This window comes from Aspergillus ochraceoroseus (genome assembly GCF_002846915.1).
Source record: "Aspergillus ochraceoroseus IBT 24754 chromosome Unknown P175scaffold_3, whole genome shotgun sequence".
In the NCBI taxonomy this organism is placed as follows: Eukaryota; Fungi; Ascomycota; class Eurotiomycetes; order Eurotiales; family Aspergillaceae; genus Aspergillus; species Aspergillus ochraceoroseus.
In genome coordinates this window covers 1,958,412-1,977,971 of record NW_024468478.1, presented here as the reverse complement: position 1 = coordinate 1,977,971, position 19,560 = coordinate 1,958,412, and the positions used below count along the sequence as shown (strand labels likewise).

Below are 19,560 nucleotides of genomic sequence, written 5' to 3'. Positions count from 1 at the left end.
ACAACCATGAATCCAACTGTAGCATGATTTATATAAAATTAAAATATAAATACAAATATACCATCCTATCAGCCACCTCTTCTCATCCGACCCCAAGGGCTTCAGCGCAACCTCCCACCCAACACTCACCTCCCACGACCCGCCCTCCACAGGTATTCAACTGAATCACGGCTAGTGAAAGTAGAGCGGTCCATACTTGATGCTTGTCCCGAGTATAGTCGCGGGGGGGGGGGGGGGGGGGCTGGATATCGGAGTCATCCCGGCCATCTTCTTATAGCTTGGATTTCGGATGTATAGCTTTTCTTCTACTTTCCCTTTAGATTGCGGGAGAGATGTGACCGTAGTGCTGATGTTTTTTACGAACCGACATGACTTCAGAATAAAGCAATGAATTTATAAAAGGTCATTGCTCTAAACCCGGGAGATAATATGCCAAAACTACTCCTGTGTAGTCTACATAGTCGAAGAATCCCAGTCGCTGGCCCAGATAAACGTCGAACATCGCCATCCGGTTCCCCTTTCCTTATTCCCGCTGGGCCCTAAAGGCCTGGGGCAAATCCAAAATGATCGCCCGCAGTTAATCCCAGGCTTCTTGGTTTTCAAGCTGACACAGGGTTCGTCATGGCCTTCGCACTTGGGAGGAGATTTCCTGGTAAAGAGCTTCGACCAGTCCTCCTTGCTGACGATTGGATCGATAAAGGGCGTTTCCTCTTGGGATGTCACTGGCGAATTTATCTCGTCCTTCCAGTTCACAGCCTGTTCTTCTGCTTCTGGTTGGATGGTGGATGTTGTGCTGTCCGCAGATAACGGCTCGATAGCTTCCCCAGATGCAGATCCGTTCTCACTTCGACTGGAAGTTTGAGTTTCACTGACCGGCGTAGACTTGGGCTTGAAAAATCCCTTGAGAGAACTCTGCCCCGACGTTGATTGAGTAATCATGGGTTTTGAACGCTTAACGGATGGGAGTTCAGTTTTGTCCGACCGCTTGCGAACTGTGCCTTTGCTTTGGGCAGTTTCGGAAAGCGGAGCAGAAACGCTGCAAGGCGACTTTGTCGGGGGACTCTCCATGTTTTTCACACTCGGCGCTTTCTCCTTGGTCGAAGGAGGGTGTGATGTTGTAGACGACGATTTCGGAGTGACGCTACTCGGTTTACGCATAAACATGTCTTTGATGCTTCTCCGCTTGTCGAACTCTGGGATCAGCCGCCCCGAAAGTGGAAGCAGGAGCTTGGGGCTATATTCTTCCAGGCGCTTCCCGTTTTCAAACACCCCAGAGGGGTTCATCAGATCGTGGATACTGACCTGGTCTCCATCCAAAGGGACGATATCCTTAAAGACGGCGAATACCGGGCAATGGTCCGATCCCTACACATCTTCAGTTAGCCTGATTTTAGTTGCAGTAGGTTGGAAGCATACCATCAGGCCTTCTTGGATATTAGAATCAGAGAACCAATTCTGCATATCCAAGCTACTAAGAACATAGTCTATCCGTGCGCCGTAGTTTCCGGGTCGAGCATTGATTCTTTGTTCCCAGCAGGTATACATCGCTCGACGGTCAGGGTGAAAGGACCTACAAATATCGTGGAGAACTGGCTGTTCTCTCCCCTCATCACGCTCACCGACGACCTTTCCCCCGGATAAAAGATGGTTGAAAAATCGGCGTGCTGGTGCGGAGATGTATTCGTCCTCTGTTAAGCTACCTTTGCGGATATTTTCGGACGCATGAGCTGAATCGATCATGCCGGTTGAAATGTTCAGATCCCCTGTTACGAAAACTCTTTTACCCATGGCGACTAAATTCCGGACGCGAGCATCTAAGAGGTCGAGGAAACTATGTCGAAAATTATCCCGGGTTTCATCTCGGTTAGCCGGACAATAAACCCCTAAGAGAACGAAAGCCGGGAATTCAAGGATGACACAGCGTCCTTCAGAGTCAAGAACCGCTGCATCCACTTCAAGCAACGATAGCTGCTCCAGGGTCGGATAGCCCCCAATTTGCTGATCCCCAGGAAGATCTCGAAACGAGACTGAAGAATTTGGTGGGCAAAGCGTCCCGGTAAGCCCTTCCTCAGCACGGATCGGGGCACACGTCGCGTTACGAGTGTATATAACAACCCCAGAATAACCTGACAAAGTTAGCGAGGAAATTTTCATCGAGTTTACTATCCTGACCTTTTTTTACTCTAGGCAGACTAAAATAGCAATCCCACCCTGGTACCATAACCATGTCATCTCTGAGGTCTTTCCGCTGGATTTTGGTCTCCTGAAACACAACAATATCGGCTTCCAGTATGTCAAACATGGACTAATTCGTCAGTTACAGATCTTGAAGAGAGAGTAGAAGCTTACCTCGAAAGTCCGCGTGCTTCTCCATGGTTCATATGAAAATGGATTTCTACTTATAATGAGCGACTGGTCGTGGAAATAATAAACGAGCCCGCGCACCTAATTCCGTTGACTATATAAGATTAGCAGGATTGTACAATACCTCTCTTTGACAGACGAAATTTATAGAATAGGCTCACCATTCCATGTTGTGATGCGAAACCCCATGCCGGCGACTATGGACGTAGATTGTCCATATTCTGCCTGGCAGGGATACCAATCTCTATAACTACCTAGAGATACCAGTCCGAATAATCTGGGTCAACACATAAAGAAGCTAGAAGACGCAAATCACCGCCAATCGCGGGTGATATCAACGAGCATGCACTAGTTATTATGATCTCGTTTCCAAAAGCGTTGAGTCTGTCGCATCCTGACACGTGACCATCGGGCGTGACATCACGGGAAAAAGCTGCTGACATAATCCAGCGCCGGAACGAATCACGGGAGACGCTAAACGGCTTTTGCCTCGTTAACCCGGAAGGCCCGACGTCTGGTGATAATCCCACCGTCTAAAGATCAAGATCGCAGCTGTGAGCCACTCGGTTGTCCCTCTGCACAATATGTTCTCTCAACGCAGCATCCTTCGTCTTTCCCAGCAGGTGCGTTCCGCTCCGGTTCGCTCTGCCGTTCAGCGCCGTTTCAACAGCACCGAGCCCAAGCTTCCTTGGATTGTCGACAACGCATTCAACCGCGAGCGGGCTGCTGTCAAGCATCACGCTGCTTCCACCAGTGGTGTGTATACCCTCGATTGATCTCTTGGGGCCTATGAGCTGCTTGAGAATGATGAATATGGCGACACTAACCAATTGGCTGTGCAGATCTCTGGCGCAAGCTCTCCGTCTAGTATGTTGAGCCATTGAATACCTCTCTGCCCTCGGTTATGAACGCAGCCATGCTTATAACCTCTAGTGCCGTCGCTCCTTGCCTGATCCTCGCCGGTCTGAACGCCTACAACCTCTGGGAGGAGCATTGGGAGCACTGGGAGCACATGGCTCCTCTTGAGGAGCGTGTCGAGTATCCCTACCAGAACATCCGCTCCAAGAACTTCCCTTGGGGCGATGGTGACAAGGTCAGTTTTTGGTCGATATTAGAGAATCTAACGGAAAATTTGCTAACTTAACTTGTTTTCTTAGACCATCTTGTGAGTTCCAATTTCCCCTCTCAGTCCTCCGGATACGACCTTAACCCCTCCTGAATCTCTCCCTAAAACCTCGAATTTCTTCCGAGATTAAATACTAATCATGTCACAGCTGGAACTCGAGCGTCAACTACCACAACAAGGACAAGGCTACCTAAATGGTCTTTTGTGAATTGGCACCCAGCGTTTTCCGAGAGTCAAGGGACATGTACATTTAACCCGAAAATAAGGGGAAACCCCGGCAGATGGAAAGTCACAGGTTGTTGAAATATCGGTTGTCGAAAGCGGATAGCTCCCTACTATGCTTCTTTGAGTTTCCTTTGTACGCTACATCCTTTTTGAACCCTGTTATCAACCCTCAATCAAACCGATATAAATATACATGGAGTGTTCTTTGCACAATTTACAGCTCGAAAATTCATATACTCCCGCTGGCAGTCATCCACAATGGTAATTGGGATTGTAATTATTAAAAGTTGCCTTACTGCTCTGTCATGCCATGAAGGACCGGCTGGGGATCGGGGGAAAGGGTGGCGCCATATCCATGCCTTTCTGCCCACCCAAACCGCTACCTGCTTTAGGTGCGCCACACATTCTTCGCGATCACACATTCTTCGTGATTTTTAATATTTCAACTTATTTTTATTATTATTATAATATAACATGCCTAAATCTCTAGATTTCAATAAATCTTGCTTACTTGAAGCTATTACTGTCACGGCGACCACGTGACATGCAACCACATGCCGAACCACATGCCGAACCACATACCTAGTAACCGAGGGTAATCAGGAGAACAGCAACATTCAAGTTGCCTGCGCTGCACCAGCAACTTAACTAGATAATATAAATAGTAATATAATAACCCCTGAAGTGCTGAGAAATAAGTACTTTATTTTATTACTTCTAATACCTTCCTATTATTCTTGTACTCTATATAGCTTTGCTTCCTTTACTAATATTACTTATACCCAAGCACCTTACTAGTAAGATACTTATAATTTAAAGTACTTTCTTAACTAAGTAAAGTAATATAGTAAGTATAAGAAGGATTATTTACTCCTTCTTCTAAGGAGTAGTAGATTTAAACTCTATAGAATCTATAACTATAGTTCTAGAAACTATTATTAAGAAAGGTTTAATAGCACCAGCAACTCTCTAGCGCCAACCTATCAAGTTAATAGAAGATGATAAGCTATAGTACATGGCCTAATATATAGCACAAGTTATATAGATAGGTAGGGAGAAAGTACCTAAACCTAAGTTTTTTAAGATATAAAACCTAAAAAAACTTAATATCTTCCTAGAAGATCTCTAAGACTACTTTAGGTTATAAGAGAAACTCTATAAAAATAATATAGCTAAGGTCTACTATATTATAGGTTGCCTAAAAAATAATATAAAGCAGGTATAGTATTCTAAATATAAAGTAAATCTTAAAGAACTTACTTATATAGAGTTTACTAAGTTCCTATAGAATTTTCTAGAACTAGAGAGAGATTACAGGTAGATAATAGCTTACTAGCTCCTATACATGAGATAAGAACTATAATAGAGTATATAAATCCTAATAACCTAGATAGAAGAATTTATCCTAATAATTAAAGCTAATCTTAAAGGATTCCTCTACTAGCTAGCTATCTAAATAGTCTAGCCTAAATTACACAAGGAAATCTAGTAGGATGTAATAATACTATAAAGTCTAGCTAAAGTTACTAAACTAGGGGCAAGGTACAAGAAACTTCAGAAATAAGAAAAGTAGGAAAAGCTAAATAGGATATAACTAAACTAATTCCTGGGGTCTTGTATATTAAAGGATAACTTAAGAAAGAGAAAGAAAGATAATAATAAAGTAATAAATCCCTAACTAAATAAATTCTAGTAGAAAAAATTAAAGGAAGAGTAGCAAAATTACTAGAACTAATAAAAGGAAGGCTAATACTACTAGTATAATTAAATTAGTTATATTATAAGAAAATACCCCCAGCATAAAGAAGGTATTAAGGGGGCAGGAAAATTAGAGGACTAGGACTAATAATAATTAAATATTCTAGAATTTCTAGTACTCTAATAGAATAAAGAGGTACTAGTAGAACCCCTTCTAGCTACTATAGCTATTCTAGTAGGCAAAAAATAGATTATGATAAGGGCACTTATAGATACTAGAGTAAATAAGAACTTTATTTCCTATTATTTCTTAGTTAAAGAAGGAATAAACCTTAATAAAATAAAGATAGAGTAACCTATGTATTTTACTAATAGCTTAATAGTATTATATTACACGAGATTCTAGGTAAAGAGCTAAATTATAGATAGCCTTAATAAAACTAGAGAATTTAATATAAAATATTATATAATAAATTTAGAAGAAAAAGAATATTAACTAATTCTAGAGTATAGCTAGTTAAGCCTAGTTAATCCTAATATCTTCTTAGTAATAAATACCTAGTATTACTAAGAGAAAAAGTTAAAGATTAAAATTAAATTACTCAAGTAATTTAAGAGTATAATAAGGCAAGAACTTACTATACTAGTCTTAAGCTAACTATATAATAATAATAGTATAATAAGGGCTCTCCCTAAATATTATAAAGAATAGAAATTAATATTCTTAGAAAAAGAGGTAGAGGTACTTCTCTCTAAAAAAGCTAGTTATAATATATTATTAGTTACTAGTATAGTACTATTAATAAGCTAGCTATATAGTATATTAAGGATAGAGTTAGTAATCTTAAGGGAGTATATTAATTAAATATTAGAAAAAGGATAGATCCAGCCCTTAATAAGTATAGCAGGCACGCTGGTGCTTTTCATATAAAAGGCTAATAAGTTACTATAGCTCTATATAGATTATAGGGGCCTGAATATAATTACTATTAAGAACTAATATCCCCTCCTATAAATTAATAAATTAATAGACTAATTAGTTAGTACTAAATAATTTATTAAACTAGATCTATAAGATACTTATTACTAGATTTATATCTATTAGGGTAACAAGTAGAAGATAGTATTTTATATAAGGTATAGATATTATAAATATTTAGTTATACCTTTTAAATTATATAATACCCTAGCTACCTTTTAAGTATATATTAATAAAGTAATAAAGGGGATCCTGAATAAATTTTATATAATATATCTAGATAATATCCTAATTTACTTATAAATAGAGGAAAAGCATGAGTACTATATTAATAAAGTACTATTATACCTCTAGAAGCATAACCTTTATATAAAACTTTTAAAGTATAGCTTTTACTAGGAGGAAGTATATTTCCTTAACTTTATTATAGGAATTAAAAGAATCTAAATAGATTTTAAATAGGTATATACTATAGATAACTAGCTAGAACTATATTTATTCTATAATATTCAAGTATTCCTGGGATTTATAGGATATTTTCAAAGATTTATTTACTAGTACTTTAAGATTACTGCCTTACTAAGTAATATACTAAAAAGGATAGTAAAGGGGAGAAAGAGTGGCCCCTTTAAGATAATAAAGAATAGTTAAAGTACCTTTAAGGTACTAAAGCAGGCATTCTCTAGACTCTTAGTACTGTAGTATTTTAACCTGGAATAAGAGATATTCCTAGTAATTAATATATTAGATTTTATAATTATAGGAATCCTAATATAATATAATAGTGTCTAGTCCGCGAAGATATGGCATGCTACTTAGTAACCTGTGGCCTTCTACTTAAAGAAGTTAATTAAAGTAGAGAGGAGGTATAAAACTTATAATTAAGAATTACTAGCTATAGTAAAATACTTTAAGGTATGATACTACTACCTTAAAGGTAACTTATATATAATACACGTGCAGATAAATTATATAAATTTAAAATATTTTTATATTATTAAGACTTTAAATTAATACTAGGCTAGATAGGCTAAGCTTCTAGTAATATATAATTTCTAGATTAAATATTGGCTTGGTAGCTTTAACCTAGCTAATATACTTTTAAGGTAAAAGGATTATAAACCTGTCTAATAAGATATAGCTAAGGAACTCTTGCCTATACTTTAGGTAAAGCTAGGAGGTTTATAAAATAATCAAGATAGGAGTAAGATAATAACTCCCTGAGAGACCCTAATTATATGGTTAAAAAATCTAGAACTTTTAACCTAAAGAATACTAGTATGAAAGGTAGCTAGTAACAAGCAAGCCTGCAGGATACTATTAATCACTCTATAAGACTTACTTTAGAAAATATAATATAAGAATACCCATGTAAGTTAAATTTAGAGCAATACTAGTAAGGAATACCTAGCATACTAGAGGCATACTTAAATAGTAGGGAAACTACCTAAATAAGAAATAATAAAGCAGTTCAGGAATAATATTAAATAAAGGTAAACTTATAAGAATAGATAGTATATTAATAGTAATAGGCTAGTATAATATAGTAAGGCTATTTATATTCCTTCTAATTAAGTAATATACTAAGAATTACTAAGAGTATACTATAATAACCTATATACAGGCTACTTTAGTTAAGAGAAGATATTAGACCTTATTAAATAAAAGTTCTACTAGAATACCCTATAATATAATATTAAGGAGTATATAAAAAGTTATCTAATTTACTAGAAGATAAAGATACCTAGATAGCTTCTACCAGGCCAGCTCACAAAGCTCCTGGTGCTAGAACACCCTTGGTAGGACCTAACTCTAGACTTTATTATAGGCTTACTACTATTAATATAAAAGGGGCACGTGTATAATACTATCTTAGTAATTATAGACTAATATACTAAGGGAGCTAAATACCTCCTAATAATAGGGAATATTAATATTAAGGAGCTAGCTAATATATTTATAGAAGAGATCATGCTTAAAATAAGAGTATTAAGGAGCCTAGTAAGTAACTATAGCTTGTTCTTTACTAGTAAATATTAAATCTAGCTATGCTAAGAGCTTTAAGTTAAAGAATAATTAAGTACTATATTTTACCTATAAATAGATAGCTAAATAGAATATTAGAACTAGATATTAGAGACCTATCTAAGGATCTATATTAGTTACTAATAAACTAATTAGGCAAACTAGCTAGATATAGTAAAATTTACATATAATAATACAAAAAATATATTATCAGGGATGTTCCCTTATAAGATATAATATAGCTACTAGCTAGTACTACTTAAGCTTGCTAATATTAGGGATTCTGGCATGATTATAGTAGTAAAAGAATGACTTAACTAACTATAAGTAAAATACTATTAGCTGGAAGAGAGCCTGCATCATACTATTAAATAGCAAGTAAGGAGCTATAACAGGAGGTATTACCTAACTAAATATTATATAGGCTAATAGGTACTACTATCTATAAAGAATATCTATATATGGAGGCCTAGCAAGAAGCTAGATACTAAATATAAAGGGCTATTTAAAATAGTTAAGATAATAGATTAATAGGTATATTGCCTGCAACTATCTAGATTATATAGAAAAATCTACCTAGTTTTCTATATATTACTCCTCAAGGAATAGAATATAAGAGATAGTAACTTACTAATACTACCCTAGCTAGTTATTATTAATAATAAGAAAGAATAGGAGGTAGAATAGATTATTATATAATAAAAGCTATATAGTAAAGACTAATACCTAGTTAAATAAAAAGAATAGCTAATATATAAGAATACTTAATAATTAGTAAAAGACTTAAAAAATATATAAGATATCCTAAATAAGTTCTATTATATAAATAAGATACAGGCAAGATACTAGTAAAATATTATAAAATAATAAAATATAAAAATAATAAGTTAATAAGGTTAAGAAATTAAAAAGATTATAAAAATATATTAATAGTACTACTCTTCCTTTTTTTCCTACTAGATTTTAAGGTTTAATAGAAGTATATTATAGGTATTAAGGAATTTTAAGAAAATAACTTAATTTTACTATATAAAAATAAAAATAATAAAGTACCTATACTATAATATTAATAAATCTCTAATTATTATAATTATCCTAAATTTCCTTATTACTATCCTCTAACTCTATTATACTACTCCTAATATGCTGCATGTTAAGCAGGTAAAATATATTATAGTTAATAGACTAAAGTAACCTCTCTGTCTAGTTCTTAGTCTTGAGATAATAGATAAAAATCTTAGTAGTATAAGCTTATCAGGCACAGGCTGCCATGCCTGCTACCTTACTAGATATTATCTGAATTTCCCTAAGACTAACTTATATAGGTAGGATAATAGGGAAGTACTTTTTATATAAGCAGGTATATTAAGTATACTATTATTCTAGATTTAGGCGCATATAGGAACAGGCTTCTATAAGACTATTGTTTATATATTACCAAGACTTGGTATAATACAGGTAACATAGTATCCATGTGATGGTGGCCGGGCCAGCAGAGGTAACTAGAATAGTCAGAGTAGCTAGGGCTATAGCAGCAGCCAGTGTAATAACGGGAGCCGGCGTGATAATGGGAGCTGGCGTGATAATAGTGGCAGGAGTAGCTAGAGTCACTGCAGTGGAAGAAGTAGAAGGAGAGATGGCAGGAGTTATTATAATACTAGGAATAGTTATAAAGGATAAGGGGGATATAATCCTACTAGATAATAAAGTAGTAATAGCAGGAACTACAAGAGATATACTAGTAGTAACAGGGGTTATAAGTACTATAATTAGTATAGATACAGGGGGGTTTGCTGTAGGAGCCTATAAATAGTTAGTATAATAGACTTATACTGCTAGAATAAAGGTACTTATAGAGAAAGAAATAATAGTAACTAAATAGGCTCTCTTCTATAGAGACACGGCCAGTATAGCACTAGATAAAGAATACTTTAAGAGAGCTATAAGATCTATAATATAGTTAGTTATTACTATAATACCTAAGTAATAGTAACTTACTTAGTATAATATATTAACCTATTAGGAGGGACTTTTTAGAATATGGATTAAGCTAGGAGGAATATATATAGAGGAGTATTCCCTTATAATATTTATATTATAATAATACCTTTACCTACTATTAATATATCTAGTAAATTACTTATTCCTATCTATTATTCTATTTAAAGTAAAATATAATATTATTTATATCTTATTTAATAAAATATAATTAATAGAAGTAATATTATATATATTATTATTATTTCTAGTATTAAATAAAAAAGTAGGTTATATTATATTAACTAGGACTAGCTCCTCCTTAATAGAGCACTAAGCTAGATTAGGTGTAGTATATATAGCGCGCGGACGTGCTGCTAAGGAGAGGGGAGGTAATTATTATAATAACTATATAACATATAATCACATGCTAAACTATATACTAAATTATATACCTAGTAATTAAAAATAATTAAAAGAATAGTAATATTTAAGTTACCTATATCATGCTGGTAACTTAACTAGGTAATATAAATAATAATATAATAACCCCTAAAGTACTAAGAGGCAAGTACTTTATTTTATTATTTCTAATACCTTCCTACTATCCTCATACTCTATGTAGCTTTGCTTCCTTTACCAACACTACCCATACCCAAGCGCCTCGCCAGTGAGACGCTTACAATTACCATGATTAAAAAGTAAAAAAAACTAAATATTGCGAAGATTATATAAGAATTTAATATACCTGACTTTATGCTCTAAATATACCTTAAAAAACTAAAAATACTAGTAATACTAATAATAATAAATAAGAACTTTCTATAGCTATATTGTCAGGGGGCAGAGTTGGATTCAGATATTCATTGACTAGGAGCTAACCAGACAGAATAGCAGAATAGTAGGTATCAGGTAATAGATAGGACATAGCTCGAAGAGCTATAATAGGATTAAGGATAATATAGCTTAAATACAGGAATAAGAGTAGATAGTTAAGGTAGAATCTAACTAGATAGGTACTATAGCTTTATATTATAATAGTACCCTCCTTCTTAGGATTAAGCTCTATTAAGACTAGGAAGAAATTAACTAGAGTTTCTTAGGATAATAAAGGTAGTAATTATTTATTAATTAGTAAATATTTTTTAGATATTTAGTAGGCTCTTTAATTAATTTATTATATTTAATTTATTTAATAGTATATTATAATTTAAGTTTACTATAATTTTAATAAATTTATTAAAAATTAAGAACTTTTTTAACTTCTTATTCTTCTAATCCTTCTACTTTAATAAGTAGTAATAGATTAGGATATTAACTAGATAAAGGGTTATTAATAATAAGATAGAATAAAAATATATTAAATATAAAATAGATTTTTATATTTTTAAGTAATTTAAATTTATAAATATATAAATTAATAATTTTTTTAATATAATATAATTTAAAATTTTTTTAATTTAATTTTTTTTATAAATAAAATATTTAAATATTATAAATATCTAGCTAGATTTCTTATTTTATAATATAATAATATATAGATTATTTTTAATAATTAGTTTATATTTTATAATAAATTTAAATAAATAAAATTTTAATATAAATAAATTTATAAATCTTATATATAATATTAATAAACTTTTTAATATTTTTCTTAATAAAATAAATAATAAAATAGCTTAATTTAAATCTTAATATTAAATAGAATCTATAATTAGTTATAAATAATAATACTTTTATAGACTTAGAATAAATAAAGTTAATAATAAATTTAATTATTAATAATTATTTAAATTAATTATTTTATAAATATAATATATATACTTATGTCACGGCGTGCACTAGGTGCACTAGTGCCAAGGCAATGATTACTAGGTATATAAGGTGGGATTCGGGCAGATTAGACATCAGGTCTGATTATAGTGACCTTTTAGTCCAATAGTTTAGATATATTGCCTGAATCACATGCTCTTACAAGTATGATTAGACCTGATAGGTAGATAGCTGTGGTTCGAATCCGGCTGGTGTCATTATGTGTGCGACAATGATAATTAAGTCCTAGGGTTAGGTAGTCCCACTAGACCTAGATAGGTACTAGGGTTGGGTAGAGAGTCCCACTAGGCCGAATAGGTGCTAGGGCTTGGTTAAAAATCCTGCTAGACCTAGATAGGTGCTAGAGGTCCCCTGCTAGACCTGGTTGCACTACCAGATTTGAACCACGCCTACCTGCTCACAGCCCTTAGCTTAGCCTAGCTGGCTTAGGGCTGGGGGTCCCTACTGAATATATGCTAGTCGGCTTGCGGTCAAGCCTTATCTCAAGGAAGGAGATAGTTGTCACGGCGTGCACTAGGTGCACTAGTGCCAAGGCAATGATTACTAGGTATATAAGGTGGGATTCAGGCAGATCAGATATCAGGTCTGATCATAGTGACCTTTTAGTCCAATGGTTTAGACATGTTGCCCGAATCGCATGCTCTTACAACTTATAAGTATTATTCTAAGATAATATTAATATATTTAGTTTAATTATTAATCTTAGAATAATAAATAATAAATAATAAGTTATAAATCTTTAGATAGAATATTAGATATTTTTAGAAAATAATAATAAATTAGACTCTATAATCTAATATAATTATTTTAGGAATACTATAGAATTTCTAAATATATTTAAGAAATAGATTAATTACTCCTTTAATATTAATTATTCTAGTATAAAGGAGGAAGTACTTTATCTTTATTAAATAATTAATTATAATTAGGATAGTATTATAATTATTACTTAATAATAAATATATAATAAAATCTATACTTATATTTTACTAGGTATATTTAAAAATTAGTAAAAACTTTAATATTCCTTACTTTATTTCTTAGAAAGAAATAATTTAGTAATAAAAATAATAATTTTAAACTTATTAATTAATATATTTATAAATTCTAGACTAGAAATATTTATATAATATTAGTTTATATATTTTAATTCTTTTAAAATATCTAGTAATAGAATTTTTATAATAAAATTTTAATATTTTAATTTTTATTTTATTATAATTAAATATATAAAGTTAATCTTAATATCTTAAATATAGATTAATATATCTATAATTAGCTAGTATAATATTAGGATATCTTAATAAACTATTCTTTAAGATATTTAGAATAGATTAAAGCTTCTTATTTTATAGATAAGCTTTATTAAATAATAATTATAGTATTAGTAATAGGGAGATTAGTTTATTAGTAATAGGTTATTTAATAAAGTATATTTAGTATTAACTATTAATATTTAATCTTAAATTAGTAATAATCTTAGATAGTAAGTTTTTAAATTTTAGAATAATCTAATTTTAATAAAGAAATTATTTATTCCTTTTCTTAAGTAAGTTTTCTAACCTCCTAATTAATATATTAGGCTTAATACTTAACTTCCTAGGATAATAATATATTTAAAAATTAAATTTTAATAAAAATTTAGACTAGCAGGCTTATTAATAATTTAGTAACTTAATTAATATAAAATATTCTAGATTTTAGTAATTTATAATAACTTTTATAAGTAATAAAGTTTTTTTTAATTTAAAATATTATTTTTTAAAATAATAAATAATAATTAATAATTTTTTATTATAAATCTTATAATTATATTTTATTATAGAATATTTTTTAAAGAAAAATATAATAAAATATAATATATTTTTATTATTATATTATAATAATATTCTAGTAAATATATAATTAAAGATATTAATTTCTAAAATTATATTTTTTAACTAGTTAAAAGATTTTAATATTAGAATATTTATAAAAATAACTTTTAATTATTTAAATATTTCTTAATAAATAAATATCTAGTTAAAGTTAATATCTTTCTTAATTAGGTTAACTAATAGTCTAATAATTTTTAAAAAATTATAGATAAATTAATAATAAAAGTTCTTAAAGTTAATAAAGGCTTAAATATTAGTTAGATAAGTTAGTATTTCTTACTTAGTAATTATTTTTACTTTATTAAGATTTATTTAGAAGCTATCTCTACTTATAATTAGTTTTAGAAACTTTATCTTATATATAAAGAATTTATATTTACTAAATTTAATATAAAATCTTATTACTTATAAATATTCTAATACTTATTAAATATAATAAATATATTTAATATAAATTTAGTTATAAATTAGAATATTATCTAAATATATAATATAGAAAATATTTAAATAATTATATAAGACTTTATTAATAAATTTCTAGAATAATATTAGGACTCTAGTAAGCCTAAATAATATTATTAAAGATTTAAATAAGCTTAATTAAATTTAGAAAATAATAAGATATTCTTATTCTTTCTTAATTTATAGATTATTAAAAGTAAAAATAATATTAATTTTTAAAAAATATCTTATTTCTTTTAGATTATTTAGTATCTCTTTTATTAATAATAGTAAGTAATAATCTTTTATAGTAATTATATTTAGAGTTTAATAATTTATATAGAATTATAAGCCTTCTCTAGATTTCTTTATAAATAAAATAAGGAATATAGTAAAAGAAAAATTAAAATAAATAAAATCTTTTTTTAAGTTCTCTTTAATCTATTTTTTTAGAACTTTTAATTTATCTTAGGACATGCTATATAGGCTCCTAAAAAATAGGATTTTTCTAGATAGTAATTTAATCTTATAATTATTAAATTAGTAGGGTAGTAGGTACTTAGCCTTCTTTAGTAAGAATATATTATAGAATTTAGTAAACTTAAGGAGTAGTTATTCTTATAATTTAGATTTAATAATAATAATAAGATTTAAAATAGCTTTAATATTAATAATAATAATAATAAATATTTAGTATCTATAGTAGGTATATATAATATAGGTAATAATTAAAATTCTAATAATATCTTAATTCTTTAAAAGTTTAAAGTAAGAGTTAAGATATTAAGAAGAAACTTTTAATAATATATTATATAATATTAAAATCTTTATAAATTTTAAAGATATATTATAATACTTTCTATAATAAGAACTTTTAAATAAAATAGTATAATTAGTAAATCTAATCTAGAAATTATAGATCTTTAATTAAAATAAGTTAAAAATAATAAAAAAATATATAAATTAAATTATAAAAAAAATAATATTTTTTTTAATATAATTATAAATTTTTTAAATTAAATAAATAAAATAAATAATATTATTAAACTTTACTAGAATACTATTAAATCTTTTTAATAAAATAAGATTTTTTAATAATAATATTTTTAATTAATTATTTATAACCTAATTATAATTTATAAAATATTTACTTTTAATTCTAAAGTTAATTATAATAAAAATTAATAAAATCTTATTAAAGATCTTTAGATTAATAGATAGGATTATTAATTTAGATTAGTAACTTTTCTCCTCTACTATTATTCTAGTTATTATAGCCTTTAATAAGTAAAGGGAGTACTAGGGATATTTCTAATTATAGTTTAGATTAAGAATACTCTATTTTCTAATTTAAAGAATATAGGATATTTAGTAAGTAAGATTCTAGTTAATAGGGGGTATAAGTCTAGTTTAGTAATAAATATAGAGATATAGCTAGTTAGTCTTTAGTTAGAGTATAAGTAGCTACTTACTAGGTAGTTAGTACTACTATAGTAGTAATATAGGTATTAGATTTAATAATTAAGATAATAAATAATAGATAGATCTATTAGGTCTTTAATAAAAGTAATAATAATAATAGGATTAATAAGGACTATAAAAATTTAGGTAGTAAAAGTTAGCTTTAAAATAAGTTAGGGAGACTAGAAATTCTTTATAAATAGAGATAAGATAATACTTATATAATAATAGTAATAATTTTTTAGATTTTATAAGTAATTAATAAAGTTATAATATTATAATAAAATTTTAAAATATATTAATATTTTTTAAAATTTTTAATTAATAATTTATTCTAAAATTATAAATAAGATATCTTTATTTATATTTTTTTCTAATATAAAATATTAAAATTTAATAAAAAAAATATTAAATTTATAATAAATTTATTAAAAATAAAATAAGTTAGTATAAATATTAATTTCTAAATTTAAATTTCTAAAAATTTTCTCTAAAATTTCTAAAATTTTAATATAATTATTTAATTTATAGATTTTATTTTAAATATATAATAAGATTTAGATATATAAGATTTCTTTAAGATAACTAGTTATATAAGCTATTTTATTATTTAGGATTAAAAAATAATTAAGATTTATAATTATTTTTTAATAAATTTAAAAAATAAAGTATCTTAAATTACTTTATTAATTATTAAATTTATTAGGGTTAGAAAGTTATTTAAAAATTTAAATAATAAAAATAAATATAATAAGAGTAATAATAATAATAAAAAAAATAATAATATTAATATTTTTTTTAAAAAAAAATAATAATTAAGAAAATATATTATTTTAAGTAAGTATTTTAAATAATTCTTATTAAATTTCTTTAATTTATATTTTCTAGTACTTAATTATACTATCTTTCTATTAAATATAATTAAGAAAATTAGTAATAATAAAGTATAGAATAAATAATTTATAAAATTCTTTTATAATAATAATAAAGAACTAGTATATTTTAATAATATATTATCTTAATTTATTAAAAATATTATATAAGAGGGTTTTTATACCTTTAGATAATATAAATAGTAAGATAGGTATAATAGTAGTAATTAACTCTTAATAAAGAGGAGCTATATAATATTAGAGAGTAAAATTAGATTTAGATATTTATTAACTAGAAGCTAACTAGATAGAATAGTAGAATAGTAGGTATTAAATAATAGATAGGATATAGTTTAAAGAGCTATAATAGGATTAAGGACAATATGGCTTAAATACAGGAATAAGGGTAGACAGTTAAGGCAGAATCTAACTAGATAGGTACTACAGCTTCGCACCGTGACATATATTAGGAGAAGGCCTTAATTAACTAGATTATATAAATATAGAAATAGAATATCCTACTAATTCCTGTAATTATTATAATATAGGTAAATTAAATACTTGCTTGCATAAGGTTAGATAAGTAAGTTAGTAAGATATAGCTATATTAATTTAAATTATATATACTAGTAGATCTAGGACTTGCTCTAGTAAAGTAAAAAATTAAGGAATTAAGGTAAATATAAGTAGAAGATACTAGCTTATTTTAATATTAATATAATCTTTTAAAATTACTTCTTTATAAGATTCTAGCTTACCTTATTTATAACTTTAATAAATATAGTTTCTAATTAGGTAAAAATTATAATAGGAAGGTTTTTAAAGGTTCTAAATATCTTAATTTTATAGAAAATAAGTAAGATAAAAATATTACTATAGTTAAATATATTACTATAGATAATTAAGTAATAGATTTATTTTTTATTTTTAAAGTAATAGGTAACTATATAGAAATCTAGTATTATAATATAGAATAATTACTACTTAAAATAATAATAGTAATATCCTTAAATAATTAAATAATTAATAAGCTTGTACTTGCCTGGCTATATTAATTTAATATTAAAATAAAGTATCCTAATCATACTAAGTAAGGTGTCAGGGGGCAGAGTCAGATTCAGATATTCATTGACTAGGAGCTAACCAGACAGAATAGCAGAATAGTAGGTATTAGGTAATAGACAGGACATAGCTTAAAGAACTATAATAGGATTAAGGATAATATAGCTTAAATATAGGAATAAAAATAGATAGTTAAGGTAAAATCTAATTAGATAAGTATTATAACTTTATATTATAATAATACCTCTTTTCTTAAGATTAAGCTTTATTAAGATTAGAAAGAAATTAGCTAGAGTTTCTTAAAATAATAAAGATAATAATTATTTATTAATTAATAAATATTTTCTAGATATTTAATAGGCTCTTTAATTAATTTATTATATTTAATTTATTTAATAATATATTATAGCTTAAATTTACTATAATTTTAATAAATTTATTAAAAATTAAAGACTTCCTTAACTTTTTATTTTTTTAATTCTTTTATTTTAATAGGTAGTAGTAGATTAGGGTATTAATTAAATAAAAGATTATTAATAATAAGATAGAATAAAAATATATTAAATATAAAATAGATTTTTATATTTTTAGATAATTTAAATTTATAAATATATAAATTAATAATTTTCTTAATATAATATAATCTAAAATTCTTCTAATTTAATTTTTTTTATAGGTAGAATATTTAAATATTATAGATATCTAGTTAGATTTCTTATCTTATAATATAATAATATATAGATTATCTTTAATAATTAGCTTATATTTTATAATAAGCTTAAATAAATAAAATTTTAATATAAATAAATTTATAAATCTTATATATAATATTAATAAATTTCTTAATATTTTTTTTAATAGAATAAATAATAAAATAACTTAATTTAAATCTTAATATTAAATAAAATTTATAATTAACTATAAATAATAATATTTTTATAAACTTAAAGTAGATAAAGTTAATAGTAAACTTAATTATTAATAATTATTTAGATTAATTATCTTATAAATATAATATATATACTTATAAATATTATTCTAAAATAATATTAATATATTTAGTTTAATTATTAATTTTAGGATAATAAGTAATAAATAGTAAGTTATAAATCTTTAGATAGGATATTAAATATTTCTAGAAAATAATAATAAATTAAACTCTATAATCTAATATAATTATTTTAGGGATATTATAGAATTTTTAAATATATTTAAGAAATAAATTAGTTATTTTTTTAGTATTAATTATTCTAATATAAGAGAGAAAGTACTTTATCTTTATTAAATAATTAATTATAACTAGAATAATATTATAGCTATTATTTAGTAATAAATATATAATAAAGTCTATATTTATATTTTACTAGATATATTTAAAAATTAATAAAGATTTTAATACTTCTTATTTTATTTCTTAGGAAGAAGTAATTTAGTAGTAAAAATAATAATTTTAAACTTATTAATTAATATATTTATAGATCCTAGACTAGAAATATTTATATAATATTAATTTATATATCTTAATTTTTCTAGAATATTTAATAATAGGATTTTTATAATAAAGTCTTAGTATTTTAGTTTTTATCTTATTATAATTAGGCATATAAAGTTAGTCTTAAT

The 19,560-nt window shown here is 27.1% G+C and overlaps 2 protein-coding genes across 2 annotated transcripts; one reads left to right on the top strand and one right to left on the bottom strand.

Moving 5' to 3' along the window:
• Positions 1-222: 222 nt before the first annotated feature.
• Positions 223-2,636, bottom strand: P175DRAFT_0477718 (DNA-(apurinic or apyrimidinic site) lyase APN2). The gene is made up of 6 exons (XM_040895328.1): positions 2,526-2,636; positions 2,446-2,458; positions 2,350-2,395; positions 2,173-2,305; positions 1,417-2,126; positions 223-1,365 (listed from the first exon to the last, which is right to left on the bottom strand). The coding sequence occupies exons 1-6, from the start codon at positions 2,551-2,553 to the stop codon at positions 454-456; spliced, it is 1,842 nt and encodes a 613-aa protein (XP_040753344.1). The 5' UTR covers positions 2,554-2,636; the 3' UTR covers positions 223-453.
• A 312-nt stretch (positions 2,637-2,948) lies between these two features.
• On the top strand, positions 2,949-3,684 carry P175DRAFT_0434832 (cytochrome c oxidase subunit VIa; the record flags this gene model as incomplete). Its single annotated transcript, XM_040893692.1, has 4 exons — positions 2,949-3,120; positions 3,207-3,231; positions 3,298-3,468; positions 3,639-3,684. The coding sequence occupies 4 exons, from the start codon at positions 2,949-2,951 to the stop codon at positions 3,682-3,684; spliced, it is 414 nt and encodes a 137-aa protein (XP_040753343.1).
• Between the last annotated feature and the right edge of the window lie 15,876 nt (positions 3,685-19,560).

Excerpts from the sequence above, each read along its gene's own strand:
- P175DRAFT_0477718 (XM_040895328.1), bottom strand. The coding sequence starts at position 2,553 with ATGGGGTTTCGCATCACAACATGGAATG. Across the intron at positions 2,306-2,349 it reads GAAGCACGCGGACTTTCGAG|TCCATGTTTGACATACTGGA; the intron begins GTAAGCTTCTAC and ends CTGACGAATTAG. Across the intron at positions 2,127-2,172 it reads TCTGCCTAGAGTAAAAAAAG|GTTATTCTGGGGTTGTTATA; the intron begins GTCAGGATAGTA and ends TAACTTTGTCAG.